Source organism: Heterocephalus glaber, unplaced genomic scaffold, assembly GCF_053883595.1.
Source record: "Heterocephalus glaber isolate CG9 unplaced genomic scaffold, H.glaber_assembly_v1.0 deba00001662, whole genome shotgun sequence".
NCBI lineage: Eukaryota > Metazoa > Chordata > Mammalia > Rodentia > Bathyergidae > Heterocephalus > Heterocephalus glaber.
Genome location: NW_028258403.1, coordinates 4,443,368 through 4,464,449, shown reverse-complemented (window position 1 = coordinate 4,464,449; position 21,082 = coordinate 4,443,368). Strand labels below are relative to the sequence as shown.

At 41.0% G+C, this 21,082-nt stretch overlaps 1 protein-coding gene and 1 pseudogene across 1 annotated transcript; one reads left to right on the top strand and one right to left on the bottom strand.

Moving 5' to 3' along the window:
- The first annotated feature begins 2,154 nt into the window (after positions 1-2,154).
- Positions 2,155-4,530, top strand: LOC101704526 (THO complex subunit 1 pseudogene; annotated as a pseudogene).
- Positions 4,531-7,941: 3,411 nt separating this feature from the next.
- Positions 7,942-8,694, bottom strand: LOC147822323 (zinc finger protein 627-like). The gene has a single exon (XM_087197282.1). The coding sequence runs from the start codon at positions 8,632-8,634 to the stop codon at positions 8,044-8,046; it is 591 nt and encodes a 196-aa protein (XP_087053408.1). The 5' UTR covers positions 8,635-8,694; the 3' UTR covers positions 7,942-8,043.
- Between the last annotated feature and the right edge of the window lie 12,388 nt (positions 8,695-21,082).

Genomic DNA, 21,082 nt, shown 5'->3' with positions numbered 1-21,082 from the left:
AAGGATAAATATATCTATCTCTTCAAAAACGTATCATTTCTTGGGCCAGGGGTTTAGCTCAGTGGTTCTGCCGCCTGCCTAGCAAGCACAGGGTCCCGAGCTTGATCCCTGATACCAAAAAGAAAAATAAATAAATAAAAGTTTAAAAAAGTTAAGTATCACAAACAGATTGCTTGTAAACAAAAAAAAAATTTATCATTTCTTTTCTCTTTTCTTTTTCTTTTTTCGCTTGCTAGGCAGGCGGCAGAACCACTGAGCTAAATTCCCGGCCAAAAATTTATCATTTCTTTAGCTTTATCTTTTAATTTTTTCTTTTTCTTGCCCAGTGTGGTGGTCCATACCTGTAATTCCAGTACCTGGGAAGCTGAGGCAGGAGGATCACCATGAGTTTGAGGCCAGTCTGGGCTATATGGTGAGTTCAAGGCCAGCCTGGACTGCATAGCGAGACCCTGCCTCAAAAAACAAAACAAAAAAATATATGTCTTTTTCTTTTTAGACAGAGTCTTGCTAAGTTCCCCAGGCTGATCTTGAACTCAGAATCCTCCTGCTTCAGCTTCCTAAGTGTTGGGGTTATAGCCATTCACCACCACCCTTGGCTTAGCATTTCTTTATGCTGAAAACTTTCAAAATTCCTTCATTCAGAGAAACTGCTACCTGTCCCATCCCTGGTTCTAGATCATGTTAAAGAGGGAATGATGAAATCAAATATTTCAGGTTTTTGAAACATACAGTGTAGAACTGTTATCTACATCTGAATGTTCTCTCTGTTTTCTTCCTCTCGTTCTCTGGTTCTCTGTTTCTTCCTTCCTTTCTTTCTCTTTCTTTTTTTCCTTGCTCTGCTGGGGATCAAACCCAGGGCCTGGGGGGCCGGGGATTTAGCTCAGTGGTGCTCCCGCCTGCCTCACAACAGCAAGGACCCGAGTTCAATCCCTGGTACCAAAGAAAGAAAGAAAGAAAGAAAGAAAGAAAGAAAGAAAGAAAGAAAGAAAGAAAACCAAAAAAACAAGTAAGGAAGTAAACGAATTACCAAACCAAATGTATTTATGAGGGCTGGGGATTTAGCACAGTGGCACAGTGCCTGCCTCCCAAGCGCAAGGTCCTGAGTTCGATCCCCGGTACCCCATTAAAAAAAAGATGAAGTATGCAAATTAGGTCCAGAATTTAGCTCAGTCGTGCTCCCGTCTGCCTCGAAAGTGCAAAGTCCTGAGTTCGATCCCCAGTACCAAAAACAACAACAACAACAAAAACAAAAACCCAGGGCCTGGTGTGCACCAGGTAAGCAACAAGCTACACCCTCAGCCCTTGCCAGAACGTCTTACATCTAATTTAGGGCCATAGATCAAGCTTCAGGTCTAGTTTTGTTTTGTTTTGTTTTGGTACCAGGGATTGAACTCGGGTCCTTGTGCTTGCGAGGCAGGCAGCGGAACCACTGAGCTAAATCCCCAGCCCAAAAATTAATTTTTGTGCGGGGGGGAATCAGGGATCAAACTCAGAACTTTGTGCTTGTAAGGCAGGCGCCGGAACCACTGAGCTAAATCTCCGGCCCTTCAAGTCTAGTTTTTATGTTTTGTCTTTAAATTTTTTTAATTTAAAAAATTTTATTGGTAGGGGGGATTTAGTTCAGTGGTGCCACTCCCTTCCTCAAAAGCGCAAGGTCCCGAGTTCAATCCCTGGTACCAGAAAAAAAAATTTATTGGGGGGGGTGTGTGTCTATTTATTTATGTATTTATTTTTGAGACAGGGATTTGCTCTGTAACTCAGGCTGGCCTTGAACTTGTGGCAATCCTCCTGCCTCGGCCTCCTGTGTACACTACCATGCCTGGCAGAAGTCTAATTTAAAGCCCCTCAGATGATTGTGATGCCACTTAGCTAGTCTTAGGGACCACTGCTTTATTTAAGGGAAAGCCATTAAATGGTTTTGAGCAGGACAGAAATACGATGAACCACATTTTGGTAAAACACAACTCTGGGATGCGCAAGCACAAGGACCCAAGTTCGATCCCCGGTACAAATTAAAAAAAGCTCTGGGGCGGTCATCACCCGGCGCCCAGCGTGGTCGTGGGCTCGCGCGGCAGGGAAGACGTCTGTGACGCCACCGCTCTTCAGTTTGCCCGAAGCGCGGTCATCAACCGGCGCCCCCCGTGGTCGCGGGCTAGAGCGGCAGGGAAGATGTCTGTGCCGCCACCGCTCTTCAGTTTGCCCGAAGCGCGAACGCGGTTTGCGAAGTCTACTAGAGAGGCCTTGAATAACAAAACTATCAAGCCATTGTCAAATACCTTCAACCAGTTACCTGGGAGTGAAAATGAAAAAAAATGTGCCCTGGAACAAGCTTTCAGAGGTATTCTACAAGAAGAGATTATAAATCGTTCGTCATGTGAAAACGTTTTAGCTATTATTTCTCTTGCTATTGGGGGAGTAACTGGAGGTATTTGTACTGCATCTACCCCTTTTGTATTGTTGGGAGATGTTTTGGATTGTCTTCCTTTGGATCAGTGTGACACAATATTCACTTTTGTGGAAAAAAATGTTGCTACTTGGAAATCAAATACATTTTATTCTGCTGGGAAAAATTATTTACTACGTATGTGCAATGATCTCCTAAGGAGATTATCTAAATCCCAGAACACAGTCTTCTGTGGACGAATTCAACTCTTTTTGGCCAGGCTTTTTCCTGTGTCTGAGAAATCCGGTCTGAACTTACAAAGCCAGTTTAATCTGGAAAACGTCACTGTTTTCAATACCAATGAGCAAGAAAGCACCTTGGGTCAGAAGCACACTGAGGATAGAGAAGAAGGAATGGATGTAGAAGAAGGTGAAATGGGAGATGACGAAGCGCCAACAACTTGCTCCATTCCAATCGATTACAACTTGTACAGAAAATTCTGGTCGCTTCAGGATTACTTCAGGAACCCAGTGCAATGCTACGAGAAGATTTCATGGAAAACTTTTCTCAAGTATTCTGAAGAAGTTTTAGCTGTTTTTAAGAGTTATAAATTAGATGACACTCAGGCCTCCAGGAAAAAGATGGAAGAATTGAAAACAGGAGGAGAATATGTATATTTTGCACAATTTTTAACAAGTGAAAAGTTGATGGATTTACAGCTGAGTGATAGTAACCTCCGTCGACACATCCTGCTGCAGTATCTCATTTTATTCCAGTATCTCAAGGGGCAGGTCAAGTTCAAAAGTCCAAACTATGTTTTAACTGATGAACAATCACTCTGGATTGAAGATACTACAAAATCAGTCTATCAACTACTATCTGAAAACCCCCCCGATGGAGAAAGATTTTCAAAGATGGTAGAGCATATATTAAACACTGAAGAAAATTGGAACTCATGGAAAAATGAAGGCTGCCCAAGTTTTGTGAAAGAAAGAACATCAGATTCCAAGCCCACGAGAGTGGTACGGAAAAGAGCAGCCCCAGAGGACTTCTTTGGGAAAGGACCCAATAAGAAAATTCTGATGGGAAATGAGGAGTTAACAAGGCTTTGGAATCTGTGTCCTGATAATATGGAAGCCTGTAAATCAGACACAAGGGAGTACATGCCAACTTTGGAGGAATTCTTTGAAGAAGCCATTGAACAAGCAGATCCTGAAAACATGGTTGAAAGTGAATATAAAGTTGTGAACGATTCAAATTATGGCTGGAGAGCCCTGAGACTATTGGCAAGGAGAAGCCCACATTTCTTCCAGCCGACTAACCAGCAGTTTAAAAGCTTGCCAGAGTATCTCGAAAACATGGTAATAAAGTTAGCCAAGGAACTACCACCTCCTTCTGAAGAAACAAAAACAGGCCCTGATGTTCGGCGGGATAAACCCGTGACAGGGGAACAACTAGAATTATTTGCCAACAAGTTGGGTGAACAGTGGAAGATTCTGGCTCCTCACTTGGAAATGAAAGACTCAGAAATCCGGCAGATCGAATGTGACAGCGAAGACATGAAGATGAGAGCAAGGCAGCTGCTGGTCGCCTGGCAGGATCAAGAGGGCATCCATGCGACACCCGATAACCTGATCAGCGCACTGAACAAGTCGGGGTTGAGTGACCTTGCAGAGAGTCTAACTAATGACAATGAGACCAATAGTTAGTTTATATCTTTTTTTCTTTTTTATTAAAACTGTGATGAGATTTTGTTGCCAAGCAGCATTTGATAAGAGGTTCACTGGTTTTGGTAAACAATAAACATTTTTATAACAGTTGTTAAAAAAAACAACTCTGGGAGCCAAATGAAGGGATCTGAGGTCACAAACAGCGAGATTATCTGGTATTGTACGGAATGGGGCAGAAGAGAGGTGAGTGGTTCTGGAATAGAAGCCAGGTTATCCAGGGTTTGCTGTTGAAATTGGCACTGGGACTTGGCCCTTCCTCTCTCTGCTTCCCCGGTGCCACGAGGTGAGCAGCTTTGCTCCATTACCAGTGCCAGCTACGATGGTCTACCTTGCCACAGGCCAAGGGCAACAGCACCAAGTGACCAGGGACTCAAATCTCTGAAACCACAAGCAAAAATAAACATTTCCTCCTTTTAAGCTGATCATCTCAGGTATTTTGCCACAGTACCAGACAGCTGACTAATGCAGCTGGTCCATCCAGGGCCTTGGGTTGGATCCTATAGTCTCACTCTAAGCACTCTTTCTGGGTGATAACATCAGCAGCCACTTGTGTGCTAATAACTATTAAATCTTAATTTTTTATTTCCAGTACTGGGAATTGAACCCAGAGCCTCCCCAGTCCTTTAAAAAATCTTTTTATTTTGATACAGACTATTACTAGTCACTAAGTTATCCAGACTGAGCTCTAATTTAAGATCTTCCTACATTAGTCTCCCAAATGCTGGGATTACAGGTGTGTGCCACCATGCCTGGCTTCCAAACCACATGTTGAGGTTAACACTTACCTCATATTTTCTATTTGCTTGGTTTTCTGTGTTACTTCTTAGACTCCTTGTTTGTTTGTTTGTTTGTTTTTTAAAAAAATCCAGTTCTTACATAACATGTTCCAGGCTGTCAAACCTCAGGTGACCTTCAGCTGCATTTGGTTTTCTGGCTGACATCCTCTGGAATCCTCCATCCTGCTCTCCCTCTGGGAGGTAGATGTCTAGGCTGCCTGCCCACCTGTGCTCATCCTGGGGACTCTCCTTGATTGTCTGGTTTGGGGAACATTTTTCCTGAATACAAGCTCTTCCCCTTTATTTATTCCCTTGTTTGGATGATACATGCTCTCCAACAGCTTTCCAAGAAAACACACAAAAAAAGGTATATTTGACATCTTGTGTTTTGAAGGGGATTTTTTTCTATACCCACACTCGACTGATGTTTTAGGTATTGTGTTTGTTACTTCTCTTGTTGCTGGGACAGAACACCCAACACTCACAAGTTAAGGAGGAAAGATTTATTTAGCTCACAGTTTGTAAAAATTTCAATCCATAATCGGCTGGCTCCAAGGCAGGGTGGTGTGACAGAGGGGCATTGCAGAGGAGAAACAGTTCATGGTGGCAGAAGGTAGCAAAGCAAGCAAACAAGGGACAAGACAAGCCTCTTTCTGTCCCTTATATTGTATCCAGGCTACCGGGATTAGGGCAGTGCCAAACCTTAATCCTAGCATTGCTCCGTGAATCAACACACACTCTGGATTCAGCCACCTCTGAAGAAGCCCCACCTATGACTGCATGAAGCTTTGGGGGAACATCTAGACACAAGCCATAACAGGTATGTATAATTTTCTAAATTGAAAATCATTTTCCTTTAGAATTTTGAAGACACAGATAAAGGCAGACTACTATAACCTTTTTGAAACCTCTACTATTTACCACAAAAAAGAAAAGAAAACAGACAAGACCAAAAACCCTGCAGCTATCCCCAGATTAGGGGGAGAATAGGAAAAAGAAACACTTAACATTTGTTTCAGGAATAACTATGCTGGCCTCAGTGGCACATGCCTGTAACCTTGGCACCCAGCCTAGGGACTTAGTGAGACCCTCCCTCAAAAATAAAATAAGGTCTGGGGATGTAGCCCAGTGCAAAAGTCCTGAATTCAATCCCCAGAATCACACACACACAAAATAAATTAGACATAATGAGAGGTTAACAACAGTAAGAAATCAGAAGGATTATAGCAATGTACTACAAAATAAATGTGAATGTGGTCTCTCTCAACCTATCTCGTTGCACACACCTTTACTGGCTGCGGGTAACTGAAACAGTAGAAAGTGAAACTACATATCCCAGGGCAGACTACTAAAACTTCTCATTCCCTGGGGGTTTTCAGGGTCTGCTCTTTGGCCCTTGGTGTTGCAAACTTTCCCGATGATGTTTCTTGGGGTGGGACTTTCTTTCTTTTTTTTTTTTCTTTGCCTGTATCTTTCATTAGTACATGTTTGTAGTACATAATGATCACACTGTCTGTAGGGAGTGGATACATGTACATAACACATCTTAATTCTTTTCCATCCCCTTTTCTATCTTCTATTGTGCTAGGTACTCTGTGCGCTATTTCAGCTCGGACACTCATCCTCAGTTCCAGAAAAATTCCTTTCGTTACTTGCATTATTTTATTTTCTCTTCCTCTTCTCTCTCGGTCTCTCTGTCTGTCTCTCCCTCCCTCTCTCCCTTCCTCCCTCCCTGCTGCCTCCTCTCCCTCTTCCTCTGTCTCTGTCTTTCTCTTTACTTTTTATTCTTTCTTTCTTTATTTTTTTGTACCAGGGATTGAACTCAGGACCTTGTGCTTTCGAGGCAGATGGTGGAACCACTGAGCTAAATCCCCGGCCCTTTTTATTCTTATTTTTGGCATTACTGGGGATTGACTGCAGGGTCTTCACATTGAGCTACATCCCCAGCCCTTTTTAAAAGTTTTTGATTTTTGAAACAGGTCTTGCTGAATCACTGTTTTCTAGTCAGGGTTTGAACTTGCAATTTTCCTGCCTCAGCCTCCCAGAGTGCTGGGATTATAGTACTCACCACCATATCTGGTTTGTATTTTGTCTATTTTATGTACTAATTTATTTATTTTACAGTGCGGGGGATTGAATCCAGGTCTCGAGCATGCTAGATAAGTGCTCTACCACAAAACTACATCCCCAGCCAAATATCTACTTTTTTTAACTTACCTTTCAGATTTCTCAACTTTATTTTTTTTCACAAGTCCTGAAAATATTTATCTTAATATAAAATATGGCAGCAAATTCTTTTGTTACACAGAATACAGAATATACACATCAAAAATTTAAAACAAAAGTAGTGGCAAAATCCTGATTAACAAAAAGCAATTAGCAAAATTAAGTTTTTTAGTGGCCTATAACTCCAAATTGTAAAGACTAAACAAAAACTAAACAAACACTAACTCTACTTGAAAGTAAAAAATACATTTTAATTCACCATGCTTTAATTCACCATGTATTAAGCTCAAAGATACACAAAAATATCTCTGTCAACTTAATATTTTTATATTACACAATGCAGATAAACAATTCATATATTTAAGTGATTTACTGAAAAACAAATAATGTATGTACTTTAGGATTTCTCTATCTGGGATTTTTTTTTTTTTTTTGGTACCTGGGATCAAACTCAGGTCCTTTCGCTTGCGCAGCAGGCGATGAAACCACTAAGCTAAATCCCCGGCCTATCTGGGATTTTATTTTTGGAAATTTTAGGGAGAAATATTGACCTCAAGCTTTCTGTATTAATTACTCCTACAGGTCTTATAAGAAATTTTCACAGGATTTTCAAAATAGGCTTACATATATAAAGTCTCTCTCCAGTGAGATTTCTTTCATGTATTTGACAATACATGTGTGTACTGAAAGCATTCCCACACTGCTTACATATATATGGTTTCTCCCTATTATGAGTGTCTTTGGCAAACACCACAAATGCTGAAAGCTTTCCCACATTGCTTACATGCATAAAATTAATGCTGAGTGTGAGTTCTTTCATGTATTTTACAATAACGTTGTGTACTGAAAGCTTTCCCACCCTGCTTACATACATACACAATGGGTTTCTCCCCATGGATCTGAATATCATTAGGTGTGCTGGAGGCCTTCAAATTTTTCTTATATATAATGGTCTTCTCTCTAAGGTGAGTTCTTTCACTAAGATCAGAGTAGGATTTCCCACACTGAGTATATTCATAGGATTTCTCTCCAGCCTTTGTCCTTGTATGCTTCGAAAGGACTGGAAATCATCACAGATTCTTCCATGTTCATTGCATTTACACACCTTCTCTTTCGATCCCAAGTACTCGTATGTCTTCAGTCCAGTGTGAGCTACAATGGGCACATTTAGTGTCAAATGCCCAATCAGGGGCTTTCTGCAAGCAAAGCTTTCAGCTGGTTTTAAACCAGCTTGTTTCATGTCCACATTAGCATCTGGAATCCAAAGGAGTATTTCTTCATATTGATTCCAACCTTTATTTTGATAGCATTTCTCTAGCTCTTCATTTCTTAGATTTCTCCAGTAACTTTTGTACTCTTCTTCAACTTCCTGGTTATCCCAGGCACTTCCTATAGCAGCCATGTTCCTAAAAGTTTCTCTCATCACATCTCTGTAGAGCTTCTTTTGGGATAGATTCAGCAAAACCCACTCCTCTATGGTGAAGTTCACAGCCACATCCTCAAAGGTCACTGCCTCCATTGTGTAGCTTCAGGTTTTCCCAGAGTCCTTCCCATGCAGTATGCAGCCAGTAGAAGTCACAGAAGTTGGCCTAGCAAGCAGGGGTGGGGGTGGGGGCTCTCAGCAATATCGTCTCCTGGAAATTTTAGAACAATAATTCTGCTTGCCACTGTCCCACAGTCTTTGTTGTCCTATTCCAGCCTCAGTGTTGGGCAGTGTAGCTGTGTGCCTGAGCCTCCTTTAGAAGTGAGTCTTAGTATTCCCAGATGTCTTCCTCATTTATTAAAGCGCAAATTCGAAGCGGGGGCCATGGCGGAGTCTTCGGCCTTGCCGAGCAAGCGCCGCCCGGCGGTGGGGATGGCCAAGCCCCGAGCGGTTCGGAGCTGGAGAGCCGCGCCCTGGACTCGGACAAGCCGCCCGGCGAGACCTGAAGGCCGGGGGTCAACTAACTAACTTTCTTTCTTTCTTTCTTTCTTTCTTTCTTCCTTCCTTCCTTCCTTCCTTCCTTCCTTTCCTTCCTTCTTTCTTTCTTCCTTTTTTCTTTCTTTTTTTTTCTTCCTTCCTTTTTTCCTTCCTTCCTTCTTGCTTTCTCTTTCGTCCATTTGTTCTTTCTTTCTTTCCTTTCTCTCTCTCTTCTTTTTCTTTTCCTCTCTCTCTCTCTCTCTCTCTCTCCCCCCCCCCCCTTCCTTCCTTCTTTCTTTCTTTCTTGTACCTGGGATCAAACTCAGGACCTTGAGCTAGCGAGGCAGGTACAGTGCCACTGACCTAAATCCCTGGCCCTCAACTTTGTTTTCTATCTGAATATTCGAACTTCTGTTTTCATATTTTCATGCCTAAGAGTTTCCTCTATGTTTTCTGCATAGTGCCATTGTTGTTTCATGTAAACAATGTCTTCTCTACACACGTCACTTGGCACTTGGGGACATCTTCTGCTTCCTCCATTGTCCACTACACTGTTATCTCTGGCTTTCATGCTGAGGCCCTTCTCAAAAGGCCAGCAACCCTTTGCTGGGGAGTCCAGTCAACTAAGATGCACTTGAATTCCAGGAGGAAAGAGAAAGATGTAAAGTATTTGTTTCTAAGTTCTTGAGATCCTTGGAGGCAGGTGATCTTTGTCCGCCATTATAGCCCCAATTCTAGCACAGAAAGCAGTGACTGTGATGACCTGAATATGTTAGTGACATTAATTCTGCACACCCCAGGTTCTGGCCTCCTAAAAGGATTGTTGTGTTGAAGGCTGGGTTGCTGACAGGCTTTGGCGAAGTGATTACATCATGAAGGCTCCAACTTTATCAGTGGCTCAGTCCCACTGGTGAGAACATAATTTAATGGTGTTATTGAGAAGTGATGGGAAGAGGAGGTGGGGCCGAAGTGAAGGTAGTGGATTATGGGGCTGTGACCTCGGGGACTGGCTGGTCCCCACCCTTCCTCTCAGGCTCTCTCAGACTCTTGCTGCTTCCTGTCAGCTATGAGGTGAGCAGATTTCCTCTGCCATGATGTCCTGCCACACCATATGCCCACTGCAGCCAGCAGGGCATGGACGGAAACTTTGGAAATTGTGAGCCAAAATAAACCTTTCCAGCCAGACGTGATGGCACACACCACTAATCCCAACACCTGGGAGGCTGAGTCAGGAGGATCGCTGTGAGTTTTCGGCCTACATGGGCTACACAGTGAGTTCAAGGCCAGCCTGGAATATATAACAAAACCTTGTCGCAAGAAAAAAAAAAGCCAATAAAAAAGAATTTATTTCTCTACTAGTCTGATAAATTGTGTAGTATTGGAAAACTCCTAAAAGACCACAGTCTCTTACCTTGGATTTTATAGTCCTCACTAGCAATCTCACAACTATAGTCTTTCAAAATTTTCAAGTAACTAGGCCCATAAATTTTTACCCAACTGAACTTTTGTGTTTTCTCCCCAGCTGTGTAGCCAGGCATGGTGCCACATGTCATCCCAGTGCTCAGGAGGCTGAAGCAGGAGGATCACCAGGAGTTCGAGACCAGCCTGAACTACATAGCGAGATCCTGTCTCAAAAAACAAAAACAAGGGCCGGGGATTTAGCTCAGTGGTTTTGTCGCCTGCTGCGCAAGCGCATGGACCCGAGTTCAATCCCCAGTACCAAAAAAAAAAACCAACTTTGTTACACATTTCTGCTATAAGAGATCATAGTTAATTATCATGATTTGGTGAGAAAGAGGTGAGATGAAATAACACTGTGTTTTTAGAAACCGGTCTTAACAATTAAAGGCGTAGCTATCACCAAATGAGCCACTTCAGTGTTTGGCATTCTCATACTTGGTATATTCTTAGATGCACGGCCTGGAAGGATGGGCTAGAATTGAAGACTAGAATTCAGATGTCTAATTATTAAATATAAATGAGCTGGACATGGTGGCACACACCTTAATCCCAGGGAAGGAGGCAGGAGGCAGGAGGGAGGAGGATCGCCATGAATTAAGTTCAACCTGGGCTACATAGTGAGACCCTGTCTACAAAAAAATCAAAAACAAAAACAAACCAAAATAAGAAAGTGACTAAAATTTATCTTGAAAGTATACTTCTACTCTCTTGAGTCAATATATAATGAATTCTTTTCTTTGTTTGTAGTACTGGAGATCAAGCCTAGAGTCAGATATGCTCATTAAGCACTCTATTACTGAGCCATACACCCCCAGTGAATACTGAATAAATATGTTTGTTGTACCTCCTTCTGAAAGTGGCTCACCAAACAAATGTTAACAGGCTTTGTGATGCTTGCCTCCTCTTGCATTTGGATTCTAGGTTCTTCTTGTCTGGAACAAAGAATTGAATGAAATGAGCAAAAGATGGTGACAAAGTTATTTGAAAAAGTAAAAGTGAAGAGGGAGGGAGAAACTGTCTCTGCAGGGCGAGTTTGGACCAAGTAAAAGGGGAAAAAAGCAATAAAAGTACACCCTGGAGCACACAAGGTGGGCTATCATGAGGGAAGCCATGATAATGAGCTCTTCATGGTGTCTGTGTCCTTTCAGATCATCCACATTTCCAAGGAACCTTTGAGAACTTTTACATCTGGTCCTGAGAGTTGGTGCTGGGATCCCAAGCCTCAGGCTGACGTCAGGTCTAGGCCATCCTATTGAAAACCCGCTTGAGTTCTGACGAGAAGTCCATATGCAGAATTCTGGGAACTGCTGTGCTCATGTGTTCTGCACACCTACTTCCCCAGCCAGCTTTGCCATGCTCTAATCTCCCGTCTCACTTCTGTATGCCAGGCACTATTCTAGGCATTACGGAGAAGATGGTGAAGAAACATGAAGAAGTTTTGTTTGCTATTATGGAAAAATTTAAACACATACAAAAGTAGAAAAGATTAGCTGGGCGTGGTGGTGCACACTTGTGATTCTAACATTTGGGAGGCTGAGGCAGGAAGATCTAGACTTCAAGACCAACCTGAGGTACATAGTAAAATAGTCTCTCAAAAAAAACAAACAAAAGAAAAAGAAACTAAAAAAAAGGTAGAAAAGATAGTGTAATGGATATCTATTACTCATTATCCAGCCTAAATGATATAAACTCAAGCTTTTTTTAAAACAAATCTAAGATGTCAGATGATTTCATCTATAAACATATTCATATATATATATATATATGAGATAGATATTCTTTAACAATAACCACAATATCACACTCCACTAAAAATAAATTAACAACCTTAATAATATGGGGTTTACATTCTGTTAAATAAAAATTACAGGAAGCCATTGTTCTGGACTAAGCTCTTGCATTATGCCCCAGTGGACCAGGCCAAAAAAACAAAATGAAGTCACTTGTGCTAAAGTTCCACATTACCAAACTCAGATGCAGCTGTTTATCTGACCTTTTGAGAAATCAAGATTAGAAAGCTGACAGCCAAAATTTCCAAACATGCCAGAATCAATCAGTGTGATGATGAAGTTCCCCCTGTTTTAATCCTTACACAAAGAAGTCACCTTTAGCTCAATGGTTTCGCCACCTGCTACTCAAGCACAAGGACTGGAGTTCAATCCCCAGTACCAAAAAAACCCAAAAAACAATGAAGTCACCTGAAATAACCTGATGATAACTAGTGAGCTGTTTTTCTATTGTTGTATTTCCTGTCCTTGTCTTCCAAGGAAAGTGTCTTTGATTTTGGCTTTTGTTTTGAGACAGGGTCTCACTTTGTAGTTCAGGCTGGCCTTGAACTCACAGAAATCCTCCTGTTTCAGCCTCCCAAGGACTAAGATTACAGGTGTGTGCCACCATGCCGGGCAAAGAAAGTAACTTGGCAATGACCAATTTTGTTTTTGTTTTCTTCACCTTTTTTTGTCTCTAAAATGAACCTTCTCAGGCTGGAAGTTATATAGCTCAGTGACAGAGTGCTGGCCTAGCCTGTGCAAAGCCATGGATTTGATCTCAGCACTACAGAAAAAAAAGAAGAAATAGTTTGAAAGCTGATGGTGAGATGGTGATGAAATAGGGTTTTAGTGATAGAGATGATAAGAAGTGCTTAGCTCCCAGACCTGATTTGAGGCTGCAGCTAATGAGACTGACTAACCAGGTACACAGTGGTGTGTAAGAAAAAAAGTCAAATTGATTCCAAGATATTTGCCCTGATCAACTAGCACCCATTACTTTTTTGTCTTGTTTTGTTTTTTGAGACAAGGTCTCATAAGATAGTTCAGGCTAGTTCAAACTTGCTGTGTAGCTTAGGCTATCCTCAAGCTCTTGATCCTCCTGCCTCAGCCTCCCACATTTTGGGATCACAGGTGTGCACAACCACATGCAGCAACAAGGGCCAATCACTAAAATGAGGAGAGAAAACCAGGGAAGGATCAAGTTTGGAAGGGGAAGCATACATTCTGTTAGGGGCATATTAAATTTGAGGAGCCTATTAAACATCCAGAGACATCAATTAGGTGGTTAAACAGCTGACTCTAGGGTTTATGGGAGAGATGAGGGATAGTTCTATAAATCTGGAAAATATCACTGTATAGAACGTCATAGGGCTGGATGACATCACCCGGGTAGTTAAGGAAGATAGGGAAGATGAGAGGTCAGAAAGAGGAGAGGAGTCAGTCAGAAGCCTGAGAGGCCAGTGGGATTGAAGGAAGCCAGGAGAATGGGTGCTCTGGAGCTAATTAAATGGCCATGTGCTGCTGTGAGAGGAATAAGACGGCAGCAGAGGAGCGATCTCTAGATTGGTCCATATGGTGGCCCTTGGTGACCTTGCCAAGAATGGTTTCTGAAGGGTGGTGGGGACAAAAATCTTTCATACAGTAGACCCAAGCATGAATGGAGGTGAGGAAGGGATCCAGGGGAGCAGAGAAGTTGGCTGGAAGGTAGAAAGGAATGTGGAGCCAAAGGAAATCTTGTTTGTTTGGTTTGCTTGCACTTATGATTCTCCTGCCTCAGCCTTCCAGAGTGCTGGAATCACAGGTGTGTGGCACCACACCTAGAATAAACTTGGCTCATTCTGATACTGAACTGATCATGCCTGGAAGTGTTCCTGTCTACCATCCTTGTCAAACATGTGATCTATGACCTTAACTGAGCATACCCAGAAATGTGTCTACCATCATATTTCTTTTAGCTGTTTGTATTGTTTTTTGGTGGTAGTGGGGATGCCCTGAAGGCTTCCCATATGACTAGATAAGCACTCCATCCCTGAGCTGTATCCTCAGTCCCCACTTTCCTTTTAAACATGTAATCTTTGAAACTGCCCATCCTCTCCATACGCTTTCCTATATAGGCATGTGTAACCCTCCAGGAAAATCACCACACCATCTTTGTTCCAGGATCCTAGCTTTGAACCAGCATCCCAGGTTCTCCTCTCTTGCTGCATATAATAAAACTTTCTTCACTCTTTTATCTCTTTCTTGTGCTTTCTGGCTTTGCACTCGCCAAGATGTGAAGCCCCTGTGTTCTGTTGCAGAAGTGAAGATTGTGAAATACTCTGCAAATACTTAAAATGTTTTAAGCAAAAAAAGAGAGAAAGGTATAATATTATTAGGAAATGAGCTGAGAGATTAGAAAATGAAAATATATTCATTTTAGATCATGATACACAATGTATTTACCATTGTTATTCTCTAATCATTTTTGTTATGAAAAATTATTTTTTCATTAAAAAAAAGAGAAGATGGTAAATGGAAATGTGAGTTGACTACAGGATTCTGGTGGGATTGCTGGGTGCTACTGAGGGCCTGCTTGAGATCTATACTCCACTTGGAATAATCTTCTAAGTCAAAGCATTGACCATGCTTTCTCCTCTTTCTATAACCAAGCCTCTGTCCAGATACCAAGGGCTACATCTTACTATAGTTTGCTGGCACATCAACAGTCAATTGCAGTTATTTTTATTTATTATGCATTAATGTCTATCAGCAGTTATTCACTAATTCTTATTTATTGAGTACCAGACACTGTTTTAGGTACTGGGATTGCAGCAGCAGAGAAAGAAAGTCTCTGCCCTTGGGAACTTATCTTCTGCATCTTAAAAGAGTGAGCAGATATCTTGGAAAAACATAATAAAAGCCAATTAAGAATGGAAGTTTTCATATTTAAGTACTCAGAAACTGGAGTCACCTAAATCCTTAGAAGATGAAGAACCCATGAGAGACTGGGCCCAGCAGAGAGGGCAGGGGCTGAGGCCTGATGTGAGGAATGAATCTTTATTTCTTTCCCGCTATGCTGAGCTGACTCCATGGAATCCAGCCAAGTGCAGCACACAGGGATAATCTGCCGAGATTTTTGTCTGTAGTGTCAGAGCAAGGATCCATCACTACCTCCAGAAGAGCATGAATTAATTAACCGTCATAACAAAACAGAGTCTGCTCCATCCAAATTCTTAGGACTGCATAAACCCTAGAAGAGAAAACCTCCTTTGAACTGATGAATGTGTCCAGAAGGCAAACAGAGGCAAATTGAACAGGACTTACTGACCGAGTCTTCTTGTTTCATCTTCCTTTCTTTCTGACTCATAGTCTTCTTGTTTCATCTTCCTTTCTTTCTGACTCGTTTTGGCCTTTCCTTTTATTCACCTTCCTCTTTTCTCACTAATTTTCATTTGCTTTCCATTTAAAGGCTCCTAGAACCGGGGGCTCAGGAAGCTGCCGTCTGACGGGCCATAGGCTTTCGTGTAAAGAAGGGTTTCCTTTGACTTCGGGGATACAGAGAAGAGCAGAGGGAGTGTGAGCTGGAGACGACTCCAGGGAGAGGTTTGGGTCCTTCGGGAGTGACTTCAGACCTTACAACTCTGTTACAAAAAGCAAGAATAAAGTTCTGGGGAATCAGCCTGCTGCAGACAGGCAGGTCTGCAGACGCCGTAGCAATGTCACAAGTCGCGCGGAATGCGCCCCCGCAGCAATCCACTGGACACACCCCCAACCCCCGCTCCTCTGGCCTCTTCTCTGTACAGCCACCTGGTTCCACACTACAAAGATGCAGAGGACACCGGACCACCAGACCACTGTACTGGGTAAGTTGGAGTCATCTTCACCTCCCATCAGGACGGGGACTATCTTCAGGGGAAGGGCAGCTGGAACCTGCAATACAACTCCGCAGAGTTCAACCCTACGGGAGGACAGGGAGCTCAACTTGGGACTTGCAGCCAGAAATCTGCCTGAATCTCATGGGTCTGCGACTAGCTTGCTGAGACTCATTGACTTATATCTGCACACTGCAACCCACGTTGTCTATTGTGACAGCAAAGACATACCCTGAAAGAGGCCCTTCATCGTCATGGTTATTTTTTATTCCCAAAATTAGTTTTATTATTTTGGTTTTTTTCTCTTTTTTTTGCTTTTGCTCCTCTTATCTTTATTTTTTTCCCCTACTCTTTGCAAATATTTGGTTTTTCTCTCCTTTTTTTCTTGTTTTTCCCTTCTTTCTTTTCTCTTCCCTTTCTCTCTCTCTTACACTCACTCTGTTGCTCTCCCACATAGTTCATCTTCCCTTTTTGTCCCTGTTTGGACCTCATTCAGAGTTCTTCTTTATTTTCCTATTATTCTCTTTTTCCTTCTCACCTGTGTCCTCTGGCCACACTGCTAACCTTCCCCTATCCTTCTTCCCATCTGTCCCTCCCTCCCCAACCCCTTCTAACTCCCCATCCCAAAGGGTAAAGTTGTTATATTGAAGAGTTTATTCACTATATGTTGGGTTGGTCCTCGATCTTGATTTAATTCACACAGCTAAAGGTGATAGATTAATAACTACCACAAAATGTCATTTTCAAAGATGTACTTGATGCAATGGTGTTGCTGATTGTATCACTTGGGCTAAGGTGTTGGTATTGATCTAGTCAATGAACCTTCCTAGTATAAGGAAAATGAGATAGCCTTAGAGTCATTAGAGATTCAAAACTTAAAGACCAGCTATATCTGGAAGACACCTCTGAGAAGCAATCATTCCATGAGGGTTCTAATTACAAGCAACAAAGATACCTACAATATTTCAAACTATCAACCCAGGAGTTAAGCCAAGGACAGTACCAAAAACAAAAATGAGAAGACATTTAAGCAAGGCACAAACTCAGACTTTCACCCCACCAAGGGTAAATCCTGGGGTAAATGAGACGAAAAAGTCCCATAACCAACCACCTGGATACCCTGAAGTGATAGCACAGGAAGTAACAAAACAGATGAATGAGGCTCTAGAAAAATTCAAAGCAGAAATAATCTCCCAGATATCCACAGAGATTGTGAGCAGAGTGAAAGACGTGATTAGAGGATTTAGAACATAAACAGATTAAAAAAAATACATGAGCTCAGAAACATGCTGGAAGCCATGAATACCCAGCATAAGAAAGAAATGGAAACCATGATCTCTCAACATAAGAAAGAAATGGAATCCATGAAACAGATTCAAACAGATATTCAGGAGACCAAAAACTCCATTGAAAGTATCCACAGCAGATTAAGGGAATCTGAAGATAGAATATCAGATATAGAAGACAGGATCACAGTTAGAGACCATAAAAATAGAGATTTCTTAAAAATAGTGAGGTACCACGAGAAATCAATCCAACAACTGCTAGACAATGCAAAGAAGAATAACATAAGACTGATAGAAGTCCATGAAAAAACAGGAGAAAGCAAAATTGACATAAAAAAACTGTTCACAGAAGTAATAGTGGAAAACTTCCCAGACAGAGGTAGAGAATTGGACATACAGATAAGTGAGGCATATAGAACTCCAACTAGCCATGATCAAAAAAAAATCTACATCTAGACATTTAATAGTCAAGTTCCCAGAAATTCAACAGAAAAACAAAAGGCTACACGCAGTTAGAGAAAAGAAACAAATCACCTACAAAGGAAAGCCCATCAGAATCACAGCAGACTTCTGAACACAAACTCAAATCAAGGAGAGCCTGGAGTGAAGTATTTCAAGCCCTAAAAGAAAATAACTTCCAACCTAGACTGTTGTATCCCGCAAAATTGTCTTTCAAAATCGACAGGGAAATTAGATACTTCCACAACAAAGAACACCTGAGAAATTTCATGAACACCAAACCACCACTACAAGCAATTCTAAACAATATCCTAGAGAAAAGCAATGAAGGTCACAACTCCATGAGTCCCAACAGAGGGAAGCCACCAGGCAAGGTAAGACACTAAAGGGAAAGGGGGAAAAAATAAGAAATAAAAGAGCCAACAAAAGTAAAACATCATGACAAGGATGAGTCAATATCTATCAATTATAACCATCAACGTGAATGGCCTCAATTCACCAATCAAAAGAAACAGACTGGCAGAATGGATTAAAAAGGAAAATGCAACAATATGCTGTATACAAGAAACACATCCGGGGCCGGGGATTTAGCTCAGTGGTTTCGCCACCCACTGTGCAAGCACAAGGACCTGAGTTCGAGCCCTGGTACCAAAAAAAAAAAAAAAAAAAGAAAGAAACACACCTAACTCAAAAAGAAACTCATAGACTGAAAGTAAAAGGATGGAAAACAGTTCTCCATGCCACAGGAACCCAGAAGAAAGTAAGGGTAGCAATCTTATTTGCAGGCAAAGTAGATTTCAAACCAAAACTAATTAAGAGAGACAAAGATGGTCACTACATCCTTGTGAAGGGAACAATCCAAGAAGAAGAGATGACAATCCTAAATATATATGCACCAAATACAAATGCCCCCAACTATACAAAACAAATATTAATAGACATGAAAAACCAAATAAACACTAACACAATTGTACTGGGGGACCTCAATACCCTACTATCACAAATAGACAGATCATCTAGACAAAAAGTAAACAAGGACATTCTAGAACTGAACCAAGCTATTGAACAAATGGACTTAATAGATGTTTACAGAGTGTTCCACCCCACAAAATCGGAATACACATTCTTTTCGGCTGCACACAGGTCATTCTCCAGAATAGACCATATGCTAGCTCATAGGACATATCTAAGTAAATGTAAAAGAATTGAAGTTACCCCCTGTATATTATCAGGCCATAGTGCAATAAAATTGGAGATCAATAACATAAGAAACTGCAAAACCCCAACAAACACATGGAAACTGAATAACACCCTCCTGAACAACCAATAGGTCACAGAAATAATTAAAGAAGAAATTAAACAGTTTCTACAACTAAATGAAAATGCCAGTACAACATACAAGAATCTATGGGACACAATGAAAGCAGTTCTACACAGGAAATTCATAGCAGTGAATGCCCATATTAGGAAAACAGAGAAAACTCAGATAAATAACCTAATGCAGAACCTCAAGCTCCTAGAAAAAGAAGAGCATAATGAATCCAAAGCTTGTACAAGAGAGGAAATTATAAAGATTAGGGCAGAAATCAATGCAATGGAGACTAAGAGAACGATACAAAAAAATCAATGAATCAAAGAGTTGGTTTTTTGAAAGAATAAATAAAATCAATAAATCTTTAGCCAACCTTATCAAAAAAAGGAAAGAAAAGGCACAAATACATGCAATTAAGAATGAAGAAGGTGAAGTCACAACAGATCCAACAGAAATCCAGAGGATCATCAATACCTACTTTGAGAACCTCTACTCCAATAAAATGGAAAACACAGAAGAAATGGGCAGATTCCTAGATGCATACAAATTGCCAAAGTTAAATGAAGAAGATATAGAAATTCTAAACACCCCAATTACCATGAGTGAAATTGAAAATGTAATAAAATATTTACCAATAAAGAAAAGCCCAGGTCCAGATGGCTTCACTGCTGAATTTTACAAGACTTTTAAAGAAGAACTAATGCCATTACTCTTTAAACTCATCAAGGAAATTGAAAGGGAAGCAATACTTCCAAATTCATTCCTGGAAGCAAGTGTTACTTTGATTCCAAAACCGTGGAAAGACCCAACCTAAAAAGAGAACTACAGGCCAATCTTCCTAATGAACATAGATGCAAAAATCCTCGACAAGATACTGGCAAACAGCATACAGAGGGTCATTAAGAAGATCATACACCCTGACCAAGTCGGATTTATCACAGGGATGCAAGGATAGTTCACCATTCATCAATCAATAAATGTAATACACCATATTAACAGAGTCAAGGACAAAAACCATATGATCATCTCAATAGATGCAGAAAAAGCATTTGACAAAATCAAGCACCCATTCATGATAAAAACCCTACAGAAAATTGGAATAGAAGGTCTTTATCTTAACCTGATTAAGGCTATCTAACAGCCAACATCATACTAAATGGTCAAAAACTGAAAACTTTCATGCTAAAATCAGGAACAAGACAAGGATGCCCACTATCACCACTCCTGTTCAATATAGTTCTGGAAACATTAGCCACAGCAATTAGAAAAGAGAAAGAAATAAAAGGAATAAAGATAGTAAAAGAAGAAGTTAAACTGTCATTATTTGCTGATGATATGATACTTTACATAGAAGACCCAAAAAACTCCACCAAAAGACTTCTAGACCTAATTGACAGATTCAGTACAGTAGCTGGATACAAGGTCAACACTCAAAAAACAATAGACTTCTTGTACAAAAATAACAGACTCACTGAGAGAGAAATTAGGGAAACAATTCCTTTTACAATAGCATCCAAAAAAATGAAATATCAAGGAATCAATCTAACAAAGGAAGCAAAAGACCTCTACACTGAAAACTACAGCACTCTGAAAAAACAGATTGAAGAGGATACAAGAAAATGGAAAGACATTCCTTGCTCCTGGGTAGGAGGAACCAATATAGTGAAAATGGCCATACTTCCAAAACTACTATATAGATTCAATGCAATGTCAATTGAAATTCCAACAATATACTTCACAGAACTAGAGAAAACAATCCAAAAATTCATTTGGAACCAGAAGAGACCTAGAATAGCTAAAGCAATTCTAAGCAACAGAGACATGGCTGGGGGTATCACAATCCCTAACTTGAAACTATACTACAAAGCTACTGTGATAAAATCAGCATGGTACTGGCAAAGGAACAGACCTGAGGATCAGTGGAATAGA